Genomic DNA, 19,240 nt, shown 5'->3' with positions numbered 1-19,240 from the left:
TTATGAAAAAAACCTCAGCAAGCAAACTGCTTTAACCAAGCTATTTAAACCACAATTTGATTAAACATCAGATTAATATTTTCATATAAAAGAAACATCATACTGAGACAGTGTAACTTCAGATATAGATCTTCATAATGATTCTTCAATGCATATGCAAATTGTGCAATGCATTATGAATGCTTCAATGCACATGCTAATGGTGCACTGCAATGGATAACTTCACTTCTACCCACAAATCTCAAGGAAGAAAGTGAGGGCTGCAACCACATTGCTATATCTCAAAGTGCGTTGTTGTACCGGTACTTACCGCACCAATCTGGCTACGGTTTCTTCATATGCATATTCAATATGAGAGTGCAAAAGTATGATTGCAATTCATGAACTTCATATACCTCCAGAATTTATAGCTCCAAGAGCAATGCCACAGATAAACAAACGTATAATTCAACAAAATAAAGCCAAATTCTAATCTTATCTAGCTAGTGTGAGCTTCTAAAATTTAATGGAGGCAATTCAAATAACAAAGGTAAAGCGAGTAGACCACATCGCTACATTTACTTGCCTTTACTGAAGATAAAAAACGTGAGCTAAGCATGGTTCTAGAAGGTGCACCACATGTCCACAAACATAGCTCAGAACCAAAACAAACACACTTCAAAATAAAGACATCGAGTAAAGCAATCCTACGCCCGAACCCAACGTCCTCACATCGACAAATGCTAATCTAGTGAAAACAGCAGTACTGTTGCTTCTATTTTTTGGAACCTTTAATTCTGTTCGTCAAAAATTCTGATATTCTGCCACATGAAAGATAATTTCATAGACTACAACTTTGTAGTTATCACGAAGTAAAGGAAAAAAATCATTAATAATGAGTAAATTCGTGGTGAACCTTAATCTGACAATCTGACAGATTCTGCAGAACAGTCCTGCTAAAATAGTCATAACTAAAGCTCCAAAATTAGGATGATTATGATCTTTACCAATCTGGAAACATTATGAAATTATATACAACTCTTATAACTACTAGGAAGTCCAAAAATGCCATTAAGGTTTCCAAAACTTCAGGTTAACAGACACTGCCCAGAATTACGAGACTGAAAAATAGTCAGATTCCAACCTTAATTTCTCCCTCATCTTAAATCTGATTGAGGTGTTCTTTGCGGCCATGGAAAGATCTCTAACTCTTCTACAACTCATATAAAGGTTTGATATTCTTTTGAGATCACTAAGAGTACGAAAAATTGTCTGGAACAGGAACTGCGCAGATTGATGGCGTGCTGAGAATAGTGACGAGGACAAAACCTTAATCCTAGTCCAAACGGCGACTAATACCGCTACTCCCATGAGTTAAAAACTTCTAAAATCAGGGGGAAAACAAGTTCTGCAGTAGGTCCATGTCTTACCTAGGGTTCTCCCTTGGAAAGAATGAAGGCAACGGCGAAGACGACGGCAACCACGGCGATTCCACTCCATTTACCCTTAGCTTCTTCCTTGCATCCAACCTCGCTGCACTACACCACACAAGGCGGCACCACCATGAACAGCGAGAACAAGCCATGGAGATGGGGAAAACGGAAAGAGGAAAGGAACCCCAACCAATTTTTGGAGTGGAACGACGAGGATCGACGAAGACGTGCCCTAATCTCCCTTCTCTTCTCTTCCTCCCCCTCTACCCTCTCTGTTCTTTCGATCTGGGGGGCGGGGCGGCGCAGGCTTAGGTTTAGGAAAGGGGTACTGTAGCGCGACTACTGTAGCATGGGTCCTATATGTGGGCCCGGCCGTCCAGCAGCTTGAAAAGTCTATAACTTTTTGTTCCAAACTCCAAACGCGACATGTAGATGGTCAAACGGAAAGTACTCGACGAGCTCTGCGTAACCATAGTGTCTGTTCGTCCATTCGAGCAATGGATCCAAAAAATTAATTTTATCTATCAATTTTACGCGTTCCCATGTAGAAAGCGTACTTTACCCTTTGTTCAATTTTGGGTGTTACATTCTCCCCTCCTTAGAGGAATTCGTCCCCGAATTTAGCATCACTAACGCATGAGTAGGGGAGAAAAACCACATATAAATAACTAATTACTTACCAGACTCGAAGAGCTCCGGATATTTCTCGCGCATCTGCGCCTCCAATTCCCATGTAGCTTCCCGCTCTGACCGATTAGTCCATAGCACCTTCACATACCTGATGGTCCTATTCCGTATAACACGATCATCAAAATCCAATATGCGCACTGGGTGACACTCCATAGTTAAGTCCTGCTGAATAATCACTAGCTCAACATCCATTTTCTGCTCTGGATCCTTTAGATACTTCCTCAAAATCGATACAAGAAACACGGGGTGCACATCACCCATTGACTCAAGAAACTGCAAACGATAGGCCAAGGCTCCAACTCAAGCAATAATTATACAAGGTCAAATATATCTCGGGTTGAGTTTTCCTCTAGTGCCAAAACAAACATCACCTTTTGTTGACGACACCTTGAGAAGAACCTCATCACAATCTGAGAACTCTAGATCCCTCCGCCTAACATTTTCATAGCTCTTCTAACGACTCTGAGCGGTCAACAAGTCCAAGTGGATCTCCCATATCTTATCATGAGTCGGTTGTAACAAATTCACACCAACCAAAGATCTCTCACCAACGATATGCCAATAGAGTGGTGAAATACACCTGCGACCATTTTGGTACTAGCCCAATAATAGCTATTACAAGCAAGCTCTACCTAAGAAAGTGCTCTTCCTAGCTACTGTTCTAGGAAAGGACACAAGATCGAAACAAGTCTTCTAAGGTCTGTATAGTACGCTCCGACTGACTAACCATCTACGGGTGAAAATCAGTGTTGAGATCCAAGGTAATGCCAAAAAAACTATGCAAACTTCTCCAAAAAAATAGATATAAATTTATAATCTTGATCAGAAACAATAGACTTAGGCACACTTCATAGTCTTCATGGGAATAAAATGGGCAGCCTTCATGAGTCTATCAATTACAACCCAAATAGCATACTTACCCCTAGGGGAACGAGGTAAACCAACCACAAAGTCAATGATACTGTTCTCCCATTTCCTCATAGAGATCACCAATGGTTTCAACAATCCCGTTGGCCTCTGATGCTTAGCTTTCACTTTCCGACAAATACCACATAAAGCCACATGTTTTGTAATAATCAACCACTATCCGCTTCCACCAAAAGATTTGCTTCAAATCCTGATACATCTTAGTCTCACCTAGATGTACCATATATGGAGTGCGGTGAGCTTCCCTCAAAATAACCATCTTCGCCTCAGCTTTTTTTTGGCACACAATGATGACGTCCAAAATAAATAGTGCCCTCAACCTAAGCTCACGGGGTTTACCTACCTCAATGCGTTTGCAGATAGCCGAGAGTAAGCGATCTTGCAACTATGCCACTCGCATTGGCTTATGCAGCGGTGACTGAATCAACAACCGAGTCTCCTCATAGGCAACACTAGCGTAAATGAGAAAAATACCTATATAGTCCAAGTGACATATAAGTCTTAGGAACATCGGTCCCACTAAGTGCATCTGCAATGATATTTGCCTTGCCAGGATGATAGTGGATAGTTAAATCATAATCCTTAATCAACTCAAGCCACCTCCTCTGTCTCCAGTTTAACTCCTTCTGAGTGAAAATGTACTTGAGACTCGATGACCCATAAAGATATCACACAACTTCCCATAGTGATAATGTCTCCAAATCTTCAATGCAAAAACGCGTTGCTTCTAACTCCAAGTCATTGTGTTGGATAATTCTCCTCGTGCTTCCTCAATTGCTTGGATGCATAAGCGATCACCCTACACTCCTACATGAACACACAACCAAGACCGACACGGGAGGCATTCGTGTACACTGTGAAATGCTAGCCACTCTCTAGCAACACCAAAATAGGAGCACTCACCACCCTCTCCTTCAGATTACAAGAACCCAACTGAAAATCATCAGTCCAAACAAATGGAACACCCTTCATAGTTGGCTTCGTCTTCTACTTTGCAGTCATGGGAAAATCCTAAACAAACCAATGATAGTATCCAGAAAAATCATGAAAACTTCAAACATCCATGGTAGTTGTCGGTCTCTCCCACTCGAGCACAGAAGCAACATTCCTGGGATTAACAATTATTCCATCCTGATTAAATCTTCAATAATGCACACAAAGCCTTTTTTGTTCTATCCTTCTCCACAAATATCATAGGTGTTGATCAAAGCAAGACACTTGTCTAATAAATCCCTTTGTTATAAGATCACCAATCTGTTTCTTCAATTACTTTTGCTCAATGGCTAACATCCTATATGGAGACCAAAAGATGAGCTAAGTTCCCTGAATTAACTTAATCCTAAATAGAGGCTCCAATTTAGGAGGCAAACATGGCAACTCATTAGATGAATCCTTTGCCTTCTAACCATGGTAACAAGGGTTATCCTTCACTATGTAACAAACTTGCATAATAACTACATGTTCTTCTTTGTCTCAAAACAAAGCACCTACTTTTAGAATTAAGCTTAGAGAGAACTGTTCTCCAAACTTGTCTTTGGTCTTCTTGCAGATGACGGTTAAAACACTTGACCTCCTTCGCAACAAGAGAAAAAAAAGTAAGGAATCACATATAGATCCTTTGGAAAAACTCTATCCAAGCATACTTTCTTCATTTGCAACTCCAACCACATGATCCCACATTGTCAAGGGAACAAACCTTTTTGGTATAGCAATCTTGCCGAACACTTCGATTAGTATGTGTATCCATCTGGACATCAAAACTTTGCTTCAAATAATCCACTTACTAAGAATACTTAGTTCAATCTTCTCATTAAAGAGTCCAGAACAACTACTCAAACCTCTACTACAACCTGAAACTTTAAGCTAGGAGTTAGCTTCACTTTCTTAGCTCCACTCGATCCATCAGAGAATATAGGAGAGAAAATAAAGAACTTAAGTCTCATGAAGAATCGTCAAGGGAACACCACAACATTTCCTCCTCCTTCAAATCTCGAATGCCTTAGAGCTTCCCTTGACATGAGCATCTTTAAACAACAAGAACCACTAACTATAGGTCAGCTACCACTATGTTTGTTGACTCACCAATATAGCATCACATCTTTATTCCATTAGTAGATGCCTTCTAGAATGTCCATGTTACACCAACCAATAAGGGTTATGCTTCATGACATCATATTTCTAAAACATTGTCTGTATCATGATAGGTTCAACAATGAAGCATGGCAAAATCACCATGAAACAACCTCCAAATTTGTTGTCCTTATAGGCACTAGCCTAGAACAACTATAAGTTATCATCCTCACAAATTTGTCACTTGCACCATATTATAGAATGCCATTTAACCAATGCGAAGAGAAGAACATTTCGTACACTTCTGCTATTAGATCATCTATACCACTATGGTAGAACAACTCAAAACCACTTATATTTTTATTATAGCCAATAAGGCCACTAAAACACATAGACTAGCCAGACAAGGCTACACAGCCTCTGTGACTTCAAGTTACATTAAGCATCCAAACTATCACCAAGCACAACACTAGGCTTAAATACTTGCAACCTCACAAAACTCCACTTGAGTCTGCTATCACCTCATCTTGATGACTAACGGTAAGATAGACTTGAATTGAGTGGAAAGAGACCTACACCAGGCTAAGGTTAGGCTGGACGTCACTCCAATCTATAGGACAAGGCACACAATGACCCACCCATTTGATATATCAAAAGAAAATAGTTACAATGCACGGCATGGTGGCCAATCCATCTGTCATTGAACCATTTCCTATGAATATAAATAGTTGGGTCAACCTAACCCTCGGTCAATCTTACTTGGCAAAGCAGAGGGGCATTGTGGGGGCCCTCCACTCAACCCATCTGCAAAGCCAAACTTAATCTATTCTATAGGGTTCAATACAGGCCACGTTAACAACAAAAATCTCCAATGCTTAGACCATTGAAGAAAAGATATTTATAGCTATTTTAATTGATAGCACAAACAACACACAAATACAATAATAACACAAGCCATAGATAAAGCAAGAAAAGGTATTGCACTTTTATATAAAACTCCCATTCCTATATGTGCAAGTGTGTCAAGTTTTATTGTTGGTCAAATTTTATCATAACAACTTAAGCCTAGAACCTATTACCTAGGCTTTGATATCAACTGTAACACCCCAGAAAGAAACACAACAATCCTCTGGAGAATTACCACACCACAGCATAACTAAAACAGAGTACGCGGAAGCAACAAAAATCATTTAGATAGATTAACAAAATTTCACTAGAGTGAAATAAACAGTTCACAAACTGAACCATGCGAGAGAATTTGAAACAACATCAAAATCTTCACAATCAAACATTTTATTATAGAACATTTGTTCAACATAAATTGATAAGTGTGTGCAAACGTGTTGCTACTCCCATTCCAAGCATGCAACGTCCAAGCTCAAGCACCCGTGAGGGTTAAATCAAAGTGTGAGGTTTATGGAAAAACCTCAGCAAGCAAACTGCTTTAACCAAGCTATTTAAACCACAATTTGATTAAACATCAGATTAATATTTTCATATAAAAGAAACATCATACTGAGATAGTGTAACTTCAGGTATAGATCTTCATAATGATTCTTCAATGCATATGCAAATTGTGCAATGCATTATGAATGCTTCAATGCACATGCTAATGGTGCACTGCAATGGATGACTTCACTTCTACCCACAAATCTCAAGGAAGGAAGTGAGGGCTGCAACCACATTGCTATATCTCAAAGTGCGTTGTTGTACCGGTACTTACCGCACCAATCTGGCTACGGTTTCTTCATATGCATATTCAATATGAGAGTGCAAAAGCATGATTGCAATGCATGAACTTCATATACCTCCAGAATTTATAGCTCCAAGAGCAATGCCACAGATAAACAAACGTATAATTCAACAAAATAAAGCCAAATTCTGATCTTATCTGGCTAGTGTGAGCTTCTAAAATTTAATGGAGGCAATTAAAATAACAAAGGTAAAGCGAGTAGACCACATCGCTACATTTACTTGCCTTTACTGAAGCTACATTTTACGCGTTCCCATGTAGAAAGTGTACTTTACCCTTTGTTTAATTTTGGGTGTTACACTTTCCCCACACCAGCCGCTGCTTTTCACATCTTAGGCTGTGTTTAGTTCGCGAATTTTTTTGGATTTTAGTACTGTAGTATATTTCATTGTTATTTGACAATTAATGTCCAATTATAAACTAATTAGGCTTAAAAGATTCATCTCGTATGAATCATTTATACTGTGTAATTAGTTATTTTTTAACTGCATTTAATGCTCCATGCATGTGTCCAAAGATTTAATGTGACGGGTATTGTAGGAAAATTTTTAGAAACTAAACAGGGCCTTAGACCACTTTCTTTTTCCCTCAATCATCTGTAGCAGCTTGACAACATCATTTTGGCACAAATTTCTTCCCCACGCCCATGCCTACCTAGACAAGTAGGATAGTTAGTGAAGGCATTTGCCTTGTTTGGTTACTCCCTAGAAGTTCCTAGCTAGAAGGGACTTTGACCGCTAATTAGGGGTGTCAAATAAAAGCAGTTTACAATACCAACTCCAGAACCCCTGCGCTAGGACTCTGACGAATCTAATGAGGCCTTTGAACGCGCGATTTGAGGATGGTTACTGTAGCAGCACTGTAGCCAATCATCGATTAATTATTGTCATTAGATTTGTCGCGAAAAGTTACACCCATCCCTGAAAGAGGTTTTGCAAATAGACTTCATTTAGTACTTCATGCAGAGCCTAGAAGTGGTCTTCTAGAATCTCTAGAAGACCAACCAAAAAAGACCACCACCCTAGGGAAAAAAATAGCCCTAGAGAATCTTGCTATTTAGGAGTACTAAATGTAGATTATTGATAAAACCCATTCCATAATCCATAAGCTATTTTGTGAGACGAATCTAATGAGCCTAATTAATCCATAATTTGCTACAGTGATGCTACAATAAACACATCCGCTAATTATGGATTAACATACCTCGTTAGATTCGTCTTGCGAAATATTAATATTTCTAAATAGTAATATTTTCTAGGGCTAACAAATAGCCCTTCAAGTCCAAACAAGCACGTTGTTGTGTTGGGCCTACCCATGCCACTCCAAGGTTGACTTAGAGCCTAGATTAGGATACGTAGGTTGAGGATGTTAAGGAAGCCCAATTTTGTCAATCCACATATCTTGTGGGCAGGCAACGAGGCATGGGCTCCCAACATGACCTTACGAATCTCTTTTGTTAGTCCTTAACCTTTTAGTTAATCGCGACTAGATCCCTGAAGCACCGTTTAGTCTATAGAATCGCCGTTTTAGTTCCGTTTTCTGCTTTTCTTGCGCTCTCGTAACCATAGTAGCGAGCCCTGTCCTTTAGTACGTTCTTTTAAAGCCTTTCTTTTGTTATGGTGTAATGTTCTTAGTTGTATCTTTTTGTTTGCTTTGTATGGTTGCTCGTTGATTGCTCCGAGTAGAAGGATCGCTGTTTGAAGATTGAAGATCAAGAGTTCCAAGTGAAAACCATACTTCTATCTATGCTTTATTTACAAGATGATATGATTTAATTGGAACATGGAGAACCACCCAAGAAAACCGTACAACCACAATACTACATGGCTCTGGTCTTGGCTAAGTAATTAGATGATCTATATGTCGTGCCTGGGGCGTTTGATTGGTGGATTTTGGGTTATCGATATTTGAGGAGCGGGTGAAGGAAGCTTCGTCTTCTGAGGTACCGCAGAAAGCAAGGGACCAGTGCGTACATATAGTGATTCTTTGTAAAGGCCTCGTAGCGTCGCTATGCAATCACACCTCGGAAGTGTGGTATTGTGCCTGATCAGCACATATGCGTGGTTGAGTTCAAAGTTCTTCGAAACTTTTACGCGAATTGTGGTGAAAGTGTACAACCTCTGCAGAGTGTAAAACTGATATATTAGCCGTGCTCACAGTCAAGAGCGGCTTGGACCCTCACATGATTAATTTAACTTAAAGATGGAATTAAATTATTTTTCTGGTTATTTCATGTGGCTTTGCTGAGTACCAACTATAAGTGTACTCACCCTTGCTTACTGCTGCTCAGAATGGAAAATTGCTGAGAAGTATTTTGAAGATGATGCTGAGTTCTAGGCATACGCAACCCCCAGTCGATTGCCTGTGAAGTTTGAAGCATTCGTTTCCAGGATAAGCTGTAAACTCTGATAGTCTTTTAGTTGTTGTTTTTCTCTTTTTCGTGATACTGTTACTGATTATTCACTTATAATGTCTCTGTATGTATGAAACTTGATCCTAGCATACATATAGTTATGCATTCGGTTTTCTTTTAAGAACCGGGTGTGACAAGATCCAAGTTCAGCCTATTAGCTTGTGTACCACAGATCCAAGTTCAACAATGCTTCTCAGCCTTTGCCCGAGACGCATTCTTCCTCATGGTCCAGAATGCTGCACGGTATCGATTCTGCAACTCAATTGACGTACAAATAAGACTTTGGTTATGATACTGTGATAATACAAGAGGTTTTCAAACATTCACAATAAATCGGCAGGGACTGGAATGTCAGATGTCAACGAACAGAATTCAGCATAGCTATAACCCAAACTTTTCAGAACTAGAGCTTTCAAAAGTTAGATTAACCTATACACACCAAGGCAAGCAACTGATCATGAGAATAACAATACTTCAGTCATTAAAACTTATCCAGCCCAACAGCTGATTATGTGAAATGAGGTTAAAATCAATGCACAGAAATACGAAATCATAGAATGCACCTAAAAAAGAAAACCCCCTAGCTATTTGGAGATACTGAATTGGAAAAACAACATCACCTTAAAGATTAGAAGGTTACCTGCATCATTGCTCTCATATTTGCACTGAAAGTAGTTTCTATCATTTTCTCCACCTGCAAATCATATATCAAAGTAACCCATGAGAACAATAACAGTTTTTCATAATCAATCAAATATAAATCTAATGCATAAACCCTCACCTCCATCACAAATCCATAATGGTCGGCAACCTTTTTCACATCTTCCAAACTTAGTTCGATAGACATATCCTGAGTTCAAGGAGAGATAAATCAAGCAACTTCAAAGAAAAGATACAGCTTATATTGTGCATAATGGAAGTTAGTTAATTACATCATCTGGCGTCATATCAGCAAAGTCGTATAGAAGAGGGCCCAAGTTTATCCAGACCTGTTGATTGAAATTAACACAAAGTATAAATATGAGACGAAGAACAGCTTTAACAATGGTAAGTTTACAAAAATCACTGAACTGTGAACTTCTCTGCAATTGGTTTACAAAAAATAAATAGTTCGTGATGATTCCTAGAGCGGAAGAACTCACCCCACCATCCTTGAGAACTTTTGATATGATCTCAATGTATTCAACAATATTGTGTGCCGTATCCAGGAAGAAGCAAGTTACAACAGCATCCCATGCAGCTGGAACAATAGACAGTATTGCAAAGAATGTTAAAGTTGCATTGCTCCATCATACAGATTCAAAACATAAAAGTGACAAAAGTGAGAAATAAAGGTGAAACCATTGAAGTACATCCTAGAATCAGGGTTGTAAAGCTGTAGCAAATGGTACTGTTAGCTAAATAAGCCTAGTGTTTCTATCTTACTTTATGCATTAGCTTAGCATTAGACTTGCCTTAGCTTCCAAGTTGAAGGGCCTTGGCATCTTTTTGCTTTATGCCTTTAGTGGGTGAGCTGCTGCCTATAAAACACAGCAACCCCCTCCCCAATAATGTAACCCAAACTCATTTTTGCCATTCCAATTCAATCAAGCGGCCTCAGGTCAAGCTGACCTCTGGCCTTTGGCAAGTGTTTGTGTGTTCATTTGGCATCAATTGGTATCAAGAGCCTAGGGTTCTAGTGCTTTCCCCTCCCCAGCCGCCGCCGCCGCCGCCGCTGCCGCCATGTCCACCTCCAACTCGAGAGCACGCCGGGCCCCTGGCGCGGGCGGCGACGCTGCCGCCGCGCAGGCGTAGAAGGCGCGTCTCGAGGCCGCCGAGGCAGCCACTGCCCAAGCGGCGAAGGCAGCCTAGGATGCAGCGGCCGTGGCCAAGGCCACGGTGGAAGCCGCTGCTGCTCTGCGAGTAGAGATCGCGGGCGAGGAGGAGGCGGAGGAGGCGGAAGAGGAGGCGGAGTCCGTTGGATCACACCAGTCGAAGAACCGCCACCGCCGCGGATCGCCGTCTCCACCACGGCGTCGTGGGCGGCGTGGGCGTTCGCCGGCCGTGCAGATCTACCGCGAGATCGGGGGCGGGTGGCCGATGCTCACGCGGTCGAACTACTACGAGTGGAGTCTCCTCATGAAGGTCAAGCTACAGGCGCACTTCCTTTGGGATGCCATCAAGTTTGACGACGTCGATTACGAGCAGGATCGCCGGGCTCTGGAGGCCATCTGCGCCGCCATCCCGCCGGAGATCGGCGCCACCATCGCCAATAAGCCCACGACCAAGCTTGCCTGGGAGGCGATCGAGGCCAAGCGCGTTGGGAACGACTGCGTTAACCGCGCCGCGCTCCAGCGTCTCCGAGGAGAGTGGGAAGGTCTCACCTTTTGCCCTGACGAGCAAGTTGAAGACTTTGCTGTCTGCCTCACCAACCTGATGGATCAGTGTAACACCCGTATTTTCAAATTAGGAGCCTAAATAAATTTGATTAGGTTTACTGTAGGCTCGATAAGGTTTCATTTAATTTATCTTGAATTTAGGGCATATGTCGGGAATCAAATAAAATATTTAGCCATAAAATAAATATAAGGAAAATAGGTGTGTGCATTTCATGCTGGTTTGCATCTTTATTTGCTTGTTGGTCAATTTAAATTCAAATCCTTGGGTTTGAATTTAAATTGAAAGAGTTTTAAACCGTTTCAGAAAATGAGAAGGTTTTCTTTTTTTTCTCCCCCTGCCCTTTTCCAGCCCAAACCGGCCCATCTTCCTTTTCTTTCCCGCGGCCCGTTTCCCTAGCGCCGGCCCAGCTCGCGGCCCAGTCCGCTCCGGCCTTTCCCTCCCTTCTCTCTCTCTGACGCGGGGGACCCGCCCGTCATCCCCGAGCTCGGGACGGGCCGGGACTCCTCCCCGAGTCCGAGCGCCGCTGCACGCCCCCTCCGACTTGGCGTGGCCCGCACGCCAAGGCCACGCTCCGCCCCTATAAAAGCAAGCCCCGCGACCCCTGAACCCCCATCGAACCGAATCCGCCGCCTCCGCGAACCCTAGCCGCGCCGCCGCCTTTGAAGTTCCGCCGGAGCTCGATCCAACGCAGCGCCGCCGTTCCGTCGCGCCCTCGCCGCCTTCGAGTTTTCCAGGAGCATCGCGTCAAGGTGGTGATGTTCTTTGATCCCTTTTCTCCCTCTATCTTGCTTCTTCGCGCGTGCGTTAGCTCGTCGGAGCAAGCGCCGCCGCCGCTCTGCCATGCGCCGCCGCTAGCCCGCTCCGTTGTCCTAGCGCCCTCCCAAACCCCCTAATCGAGTTCGCGTGCTCGCGCGCGTGCTCCCAGTCCAAGAACCGAGCCAATAGGAGCCCAGATGGCCGTTTTGGCCTACTCCGGCCGTCCCGCCGCCGCACGCCGCCGCTTAGCTCACCGCCGGCTGTCCAGCGCCGCCGCAGCAGCCTCGAGCCCTTTCCAGCCGTCAGATCTAAATCGGACGGTTCAAATTAGATCGGATCCCAGTCAACTAATCAGATACCGGTCAACCATGGTCTTTTTGCACTTAAGCCCCTCTGTTTTTCCAAAATTAACCCGCCGTCCACTGCTGTTGAAAAATATTTACGAATCAGTCCCTGTTTTCATGAGTTAGCCCCTGAGTATAAGGTTTATTTACGTTTTAGCCCTTAGATCTTGTTTTAGCCATAACTTTCTCGTTTTAGATCCGTTTTTGATGATCTTTACGCTCATGCGATCGTTGCAACGAGTAGAATAGTTTAGTAACCTCTTTTTGTACTGTTTTTGTTGTTTGGTGTACTGTTTCTTATTGTTTGTACTTGTTTGCTTGCATGTGCGTGTGTGATGCGTTAGACGATCCGCAGTTCGAGGAGCAGCAGCAAGATCAAGGCTTCGGAGGACCGGATCAGCAGCAGTTTGAGGAAGGCAAGTGGACCCTTGATCATGTTTTGACCCATTAAATCACCAAATCTATCACATTTACTTTTATGTACGTGCATGTGTCTATAATATGATGGGAACCGAGTTAAGGACATACCTAGTATTGCTTACCATATTCCTTGATCAACTTGGGTTTAATTTCATGTTGGGTAGCTATGCTAGTTGCTTTACCTTGGATATGGGTGGATAATATTACAAATGCTATACTTGTTACTTCATGTTCATGATGGTTTAATATTGTTAATCAAGATCATATGTGTTAATTGGAACATGGAGAACCACCCAAGAAAACAGTACAACCACAATTACTATATGGCTCTGGTCTTGGCTGCTTAATTAGAAACTCTAGCTTGTGACAATCTTACCGAAAGGGCAAGAGGGGATGCATTGATGGGATATAGCTCAGTCCTCTTGGGGCAATTGATATTGTTTTATGATCCTTTGGTAAGGTATCACCTCATTAGGACAGTGTTATGACCACTTTGGCTTGAAACCTTAGCGGGTTGTCATCGGTTAGGGGATCTTTGTAAAGGCCTCGTAGCGTCCCTATGCAGTCATACCTAAGGAAGTGTGATATGGTGCTTGGCCCGCACTTGCATGGTTGGGTTTAAAGTTCTTCGGAGCTTTTACGCGGATTGTGGTGAAAGTGTACAACCTCTGCAGAGTTAAAACTAACCGGTTAGCCGTGCTCACGGTCAAGAGCGGCTTGGACCCTCACATGATAATTGAACTTGAAGTTGATCTAAATCGATGCTTTTACTTGTGGTTATGATGTATATCTTCATATATGCTTATCTTATGAGTTTAATGGTATATACTTATATCTAGTTAATGCTTGCTAATAAAATGTGATCAACTAAAATTGCTGAGTGCAGTTAAACCGTGTCAGCTATTCCTTGAATTAGCCGTGCATATATTATAGTTGTTTTTCTACCACTTGTTGAGTACCAACCATAAGTGTACTCACCCTTGCATACTTGCTGCTCAGACCGTAATAACAACTGCCCGGAGTTTCCAGAAGACTTCGAGGATTTCTAGGCGTATGTCTCCCAGTCATCTGCCTGTGCTGAAGAAGTTTCCGCTGCTACTCTATAGATGTTTAATTATTCGTTTAAGACATTCGGTTTTGTAATAAAGTCTTTAATACTCTCTTTACGTTTGCACTAGTTGTGATATTCACTTTATGTTTAATCATATGTGTGTAAACTGATCCTGGCGCACATATGAGATGCATTCGGTTTGCCTTCATAAACCGGGTGTGACAATCAGATGGTGCGCAACGGCGACACCGATCTTGACGAGGGATGCGCCGTGGAGAAGTTTCTTCGGTGCATGCCTAAGAGGTACGAGCAGTTGGTTTTCTCGATCGAAACCCTTCTCGACCTCTAGGATCTCTCCATCGACGATGTTGCCGGGCGGTTCAAGGTGGTCGAGGACTGCCAGCGCGCGTTGGAGTTAGAGCAGGGCAAGCTGCTGTACTCCGAGCAGTGGCGCGCCGCCGGCAAGAAGGGGGACCATGCCGGCACGTCCAAGGACGGCCAGGACCGGCGTCGACGTCCCCGCGGCTGCAAGAAGAACAAGCCCAAGGGTGACCACACTGGAGGCGCGACCAACCCCAGCGGCGGACGCAGTGATAGGGGAGGTGACGCCGACGGCGAACGCAGGGCAGGCCGCGACGACACCTGCAACAACTGCAACCGCACTGGGCATTGGGCTAAGGATTGGCCCCAGTCGCGGCAAAATCATGGCGCGGCACACGTCGCAGAGGGAGACATCGACGCCGGCCTCTTCCTCATGCACGACACCGTCGAGCTGGAGGCAGGGGAGACTGACCCCCGACCCCCTCGAGAGGGTGTCCGGCTCACCCGATCCCCGACCCCCACGGGAGCGGGTCCGCCTCGCCCGACCCCCGGGCTCCAAGGGAGAGCTTCACCTCATTGAGATCGACGAGCGATGCGCCCGTGTCGTCCTGAACACCGCCGTCGAAGAGGAGATCGATGAGTGGTACCTCGACGGCGGCGCAACCCACCACATGATTGGACGTCGTGAGCTCTTCATCGACCTCGACGGCGACATGTGCAGCTTGATGCGGTTTGGCGACATGTCCAAGGTGGACATCCAGGGCGTCAGCTCCGTCGCATTTGAAGGGAAGAACGGCGAGCAGTGGGTGCTGCACGGCATCTTCTACATCCCGATGCTCAAGAACTCCATCATGAGCCTTGGGCATCTGGACAAGGACGGCTATGAAGTGAGGATCAAGGATGGCGTGCCGAGGATTTGGGATCAGCGCGGACAATTGATGATCAAAGTCCTGCGCAGTTCCAACTTCCTCTACACCTACCAGTTCAACACGGCCAAGCCGCGCCGTCCTTCTCAAGCTGAGAGTCAGGAGCTCTGCCTCGCCGCCCGCAAGGATGATGTAGTGTGGCTGTGGCATGAGCGCTCTGGCCACCTGCACTTCGACGCTCTGCACAAGTTGTGCAAGGAGGACATGGTGCACGAGATGCTAGTGAATAAGCATGACGGCCATCTCTGCGACACTTGCGTCATCACCAAGCAGAGGTGTACTTCCTTCCCCGCAACGACTCAGTACCGCGTGCAGAAGCAGCTCGAGCTGGTACATGGCGATCTGTGCGGTCCAGTGACACCGGCGACGCCCGGCAGTAGGCATTTCTTCCTGTTGCTGGTGGACGATGCCACACGCTTCATGTGGGTGTCGCTGCTGACCACCAAGGCGGCCACCGCGGACGCCATCAAACGCATTCAGGCGGAGGTGGAGAAGGCCTGTGGGCGCAAGCTACGTGTACTCCGCACCGACAACGGCCGGGAGTTCACCGCCATGGATTTTGCTGACTACTGCGCTGACGAAGGTATCACACATCATTACTTTGCTCCCTACTCGCCACAGCAGAATGGTGTAGTGGAGCGGAGGAACCAGGCCGTGGTGGCCATGGCGCGGGCCTTGCTCAAGCAGCGAGGCATGCCGGCTATGTTCTGGGGTGAGGCAGTGGTCACGGCCATCCACCTGCTGAATAGGTCGCTGACCAAGAGCCTGCAGGGTAAGACGCCCTACGAGGCTTGGTACGGGCGAGCTCCAGCGGTGGCGCACCTACGCTTCTTCGGCTGCCTCTGCTTCGCCAAGGAGCTGAACCAGGTGCGTAAGCTTGATGATCGTAGCAGGCCAGTGGTGTTCATCGGGTACACAGACGGCGCCAAGGCTTACTGCGTCTATGACCCGGTGTCCCGGCGCGTGCTCATGTCGCACGATGTCATCTTCGACGAGACGCGCGGCTAGGACTGGAGCGGGAGCACAGCCCATGCTGCGTCAGTGGTGCAGGAGCTCATCTTCGACAACTTCGACTCCAACTCGCCAGCTCCGGGGGAGACTGGGAGCGCAGCATCGACGGGCGCCGTGCCGACCCCGAGGGGGGGGTCCACGTCGACCTCCATGCGGATGCCCAGGTGCATGCCGACCCCTGGGTCAGTGCCAACCCCGATGCCTAGGGCAGCGCCGACCCCCGGTCTCGCGCCGATGCTCACGTCCGTGCCGACGCCCGCGTCTGTGCCGACACCCGCGTCCACGCCGACCCCTGATACCTATGCTCCAGCGACCTTGGGAGCGGCCGAGCAGACTCAAATCGAGTCAGCCACGCCCCTAGAAGATGACGGGGATCGCCTCGATGCGTTCTACGACTGCAAGCCTCTCCGATACCATCGGATCGACAACATCCTCGTCGTCAAAGCCGTGCTCGAGGCAGAGCCGCGGGTGTGCGCGGAGCTGCATCTGACGCACACCGGCAAGCCGTCCACACACATGGAAGCGCAAGGCGATTCGGCGTGGTGCGAGGCGGTGCTGCTAGAGCTCGAGTCCGTGGAGAGGAACCAGACTTGGGCGGTCATGGATCCGCCAACCGGCCACTGCCCAATCCCTCTGAAGTGGGTCTTCAAGCTCAAGAAGGATGAGAAGGGCGCCGTGATCAAGCACAAGGCACTGTTGGTGTCGCAGAGCTTCGTCTAGTAGGAGGGGATCGACTACGACGACGCATTCACGCTGGTGGCGAGGATGGAGTCCGTTCGTATCCTCCTCGCACTGGCGGCCCAAGAAGGATGGAGCGTGCACCACTTGGACTTGAAGTCCGCCTTCCTCAATGGCGACCTCAACGAGGAGGTGTACGTGCAGCAGCCACCTGACTTTGCCATTTCCGGAGAAGAAGGCAAGGTGTACCGCCTACGAAAGGCTCTGTACGGGCTCAGGGAGATGGGCTTCCAGCAGAGTGCGCACGAGGCGGCGATGTACCGGCAGGGCAGCGAGCGCGCTGTTCTGCTGGTCGGGGTCTACATCGACGACCTCATCATCGCCGGCACGGATGCAGAGGAGGTGGAGAAGTTCAAGGCGGTCATGAAATAGAGGTTCGACATGAGCGACCTCAGGCTGTTGAGCTTCTACCTCGGCATCGAGGTGAGCCAGGACGCCAGCAGCATCACGCTCCGTCAGACTCACTATGCCAAGCGGATCCTGGAGCTCGGCGACATGGTGGGTTGCAACCCCGCCCACACGCCGATGGAGGAGAAGCTCAAGCTCAATCGCGACAGTGAAGCAGAGGAGGTCGACCCTACTCACTATTGCCGGCTGGTGGGCAGTCTCCGCTACCTGGTTCACACCCGGCCGGACCTGGCGTTCGCGGTCAGGTATGTGAGCCGATTCATGGAGAGGCCGATGGTGGAGCACCTGCAGGCCATCAAGCAGATCCTCCGCTACATGGCGGGGACGCTGGACTACGGTCTGCACTACAAGTGTGCCTCCGGTGCGATGCGCTTCATCGGCTACTGCGACAGCAACCTCGCCGGTGATGTCGACACAAGCAAGAGGACCAGCGGGACCATGTTCTTCCTCGGTGATTGCTTGGTCTGCTAGCAGTCGACCAAACAGAAGGTGGTCGCGCTATCGAGCTGTGAAGCAGAGTACATCGCCGTCGCCTCAGCCACCACACAAGCGCTGTGGCTGTCCAGGATGCTCGGGGAGCTGCTAGGCAGCAAGGTGGATGTGGTGGAGCTCAAGGTGGACAAAAGTCTGCCTTAGCCCTGGCCAAGAATCCAGTCTTCCATGACAGGAGCAAGCACATCCGGATCAAGTATCACTTCATCAGAGAGTGTCTGGAAGATGGAAGCATCAAGGCTGACCACATTTGCACTACTAATCAGCTGGCCGACATTCTCACCAAGTCTCTGGGCAAGAACTGGTTCCAGGAGATGAGGAAGAAGATCGGACTGAAGCAGATCACCCAGCACTAGTCTTAGGGGGAGATTGTTAGCTAAATAAGCCTAGTATTTGTATCTTACTTTATGCATTAGCTTAGCATTAGACTTGCCTTGGCTTCCAAGTTGAAGTGCCTTGGCATCTTTTTGCTTTATGCCTTTAGTGGGTGAGCTGCTGCCTATAAAGCACAGCAACCCCCTCCCCAATAATGTAACCCAAACTCATTTTTGCCATTCCAATTCAATCAAGTGGCCTCAGGTCAAGCTGACCTCCGGCCTTTGGCAAGTGTTTGTGTGTTCACTGGGCATCAGGTACTACATTACAAAGAGCTATGCTGATTCTGAAACATACCCCTTTTATGAAAAGAATGTTAGGTTACAAAAGTGTGTTAATTTTTTTTTAAAAAAATTGAACTCAAGCTGTCTACTATCTATATTCATACAGAATGAACGTATCTATCATTGGATCATCTTACATTCTAGGCTTTCCTCACTGTAGACCTCTACAAAATCCCCAGTACACATTGAAAATCCCTCCGTGATACCTGCACTGTTGATAGAAAAGAGCACTCAAGCATACGTAAGCTGAGTATCAATGCAAATAAAAGAAGAAATAAAATCAATATATCTCTTTTTTGCAAGACATATGGGCAACAATGCAAGCAAATACTCGGTTTTTACCTACACTATTTATAATGCCAAATGACTGAAACATGCCCAATGTTCAACCCGAACTCTTAGATAAAATGAAGTTCAATTAGATATCCAAAATGTGAAAGCACATTTGACTACTAAATACAAATATTTCA

At 45.9% G+C, this 19,240-nt stretch overlaps 1 protein-coding gene across 3 annotated transcripts in view; it reads right to left on the bottom strand.

Annotated features, from left to right (window-relative positions):
* LOC120699519 (carnosine N-methyltransferase-like) overlaps positions 1-19,240 on the bottom strand; it is a 35,372-nt gene that overhangs the window by 118 nt on the left and 16,014 nt on the right. For 2 of the 3 annotated variants that reach the window (XM_039983525.1, XM_039983527.1), the window contains 5 exons: positions 18,908-18,981; positions 10,408-10,505; positions 10,198-10,254; positions 10,047-10,115; positions 9,906-9,959 (listed from right to left, as the gene is read on the bottom strand). In XM_039983525.1, the coding sequence (XP_039839459.1) occupies positions 9,906-9,959; positions 10,047-10,115; positions 10,198-10,254; positions 10,408-10,505; positions 18,908-18,981 (352 nt within the window). Of the gene's footprint in view, positions 1-9,296; positions 9,518-9,905; positions 9,960-10,046; positions 10,116-10,197; positions 10,255-10,407; positions 10,506-18,907; positions 18,982-19,240 lie in introns of those variants that run through there. The other variant, XM_039983526.1, reaches the window with a different exon arrangement.

Source organism: Panicum virgatum, chromosome 3K (genome assembly GCF_016808335.1).
Source record: "Panicum virgatum strain AP13 chromosome 3K, P.virgatum_v5, whole genome shotgun sequence".
NCBI classification, from domain to species: domain Eukaryota; kingdom Viridiplantae; phylum Streptophyta; class Magnoliopsida; order Poales; family Poaceae; genus Panicum; species Panicum virgatum.
The sequence above is the reverse complement of the archived record's forward strand: the minus strand, read 5'-3'. Positions and strand labels throughout refer to the sequence as shown.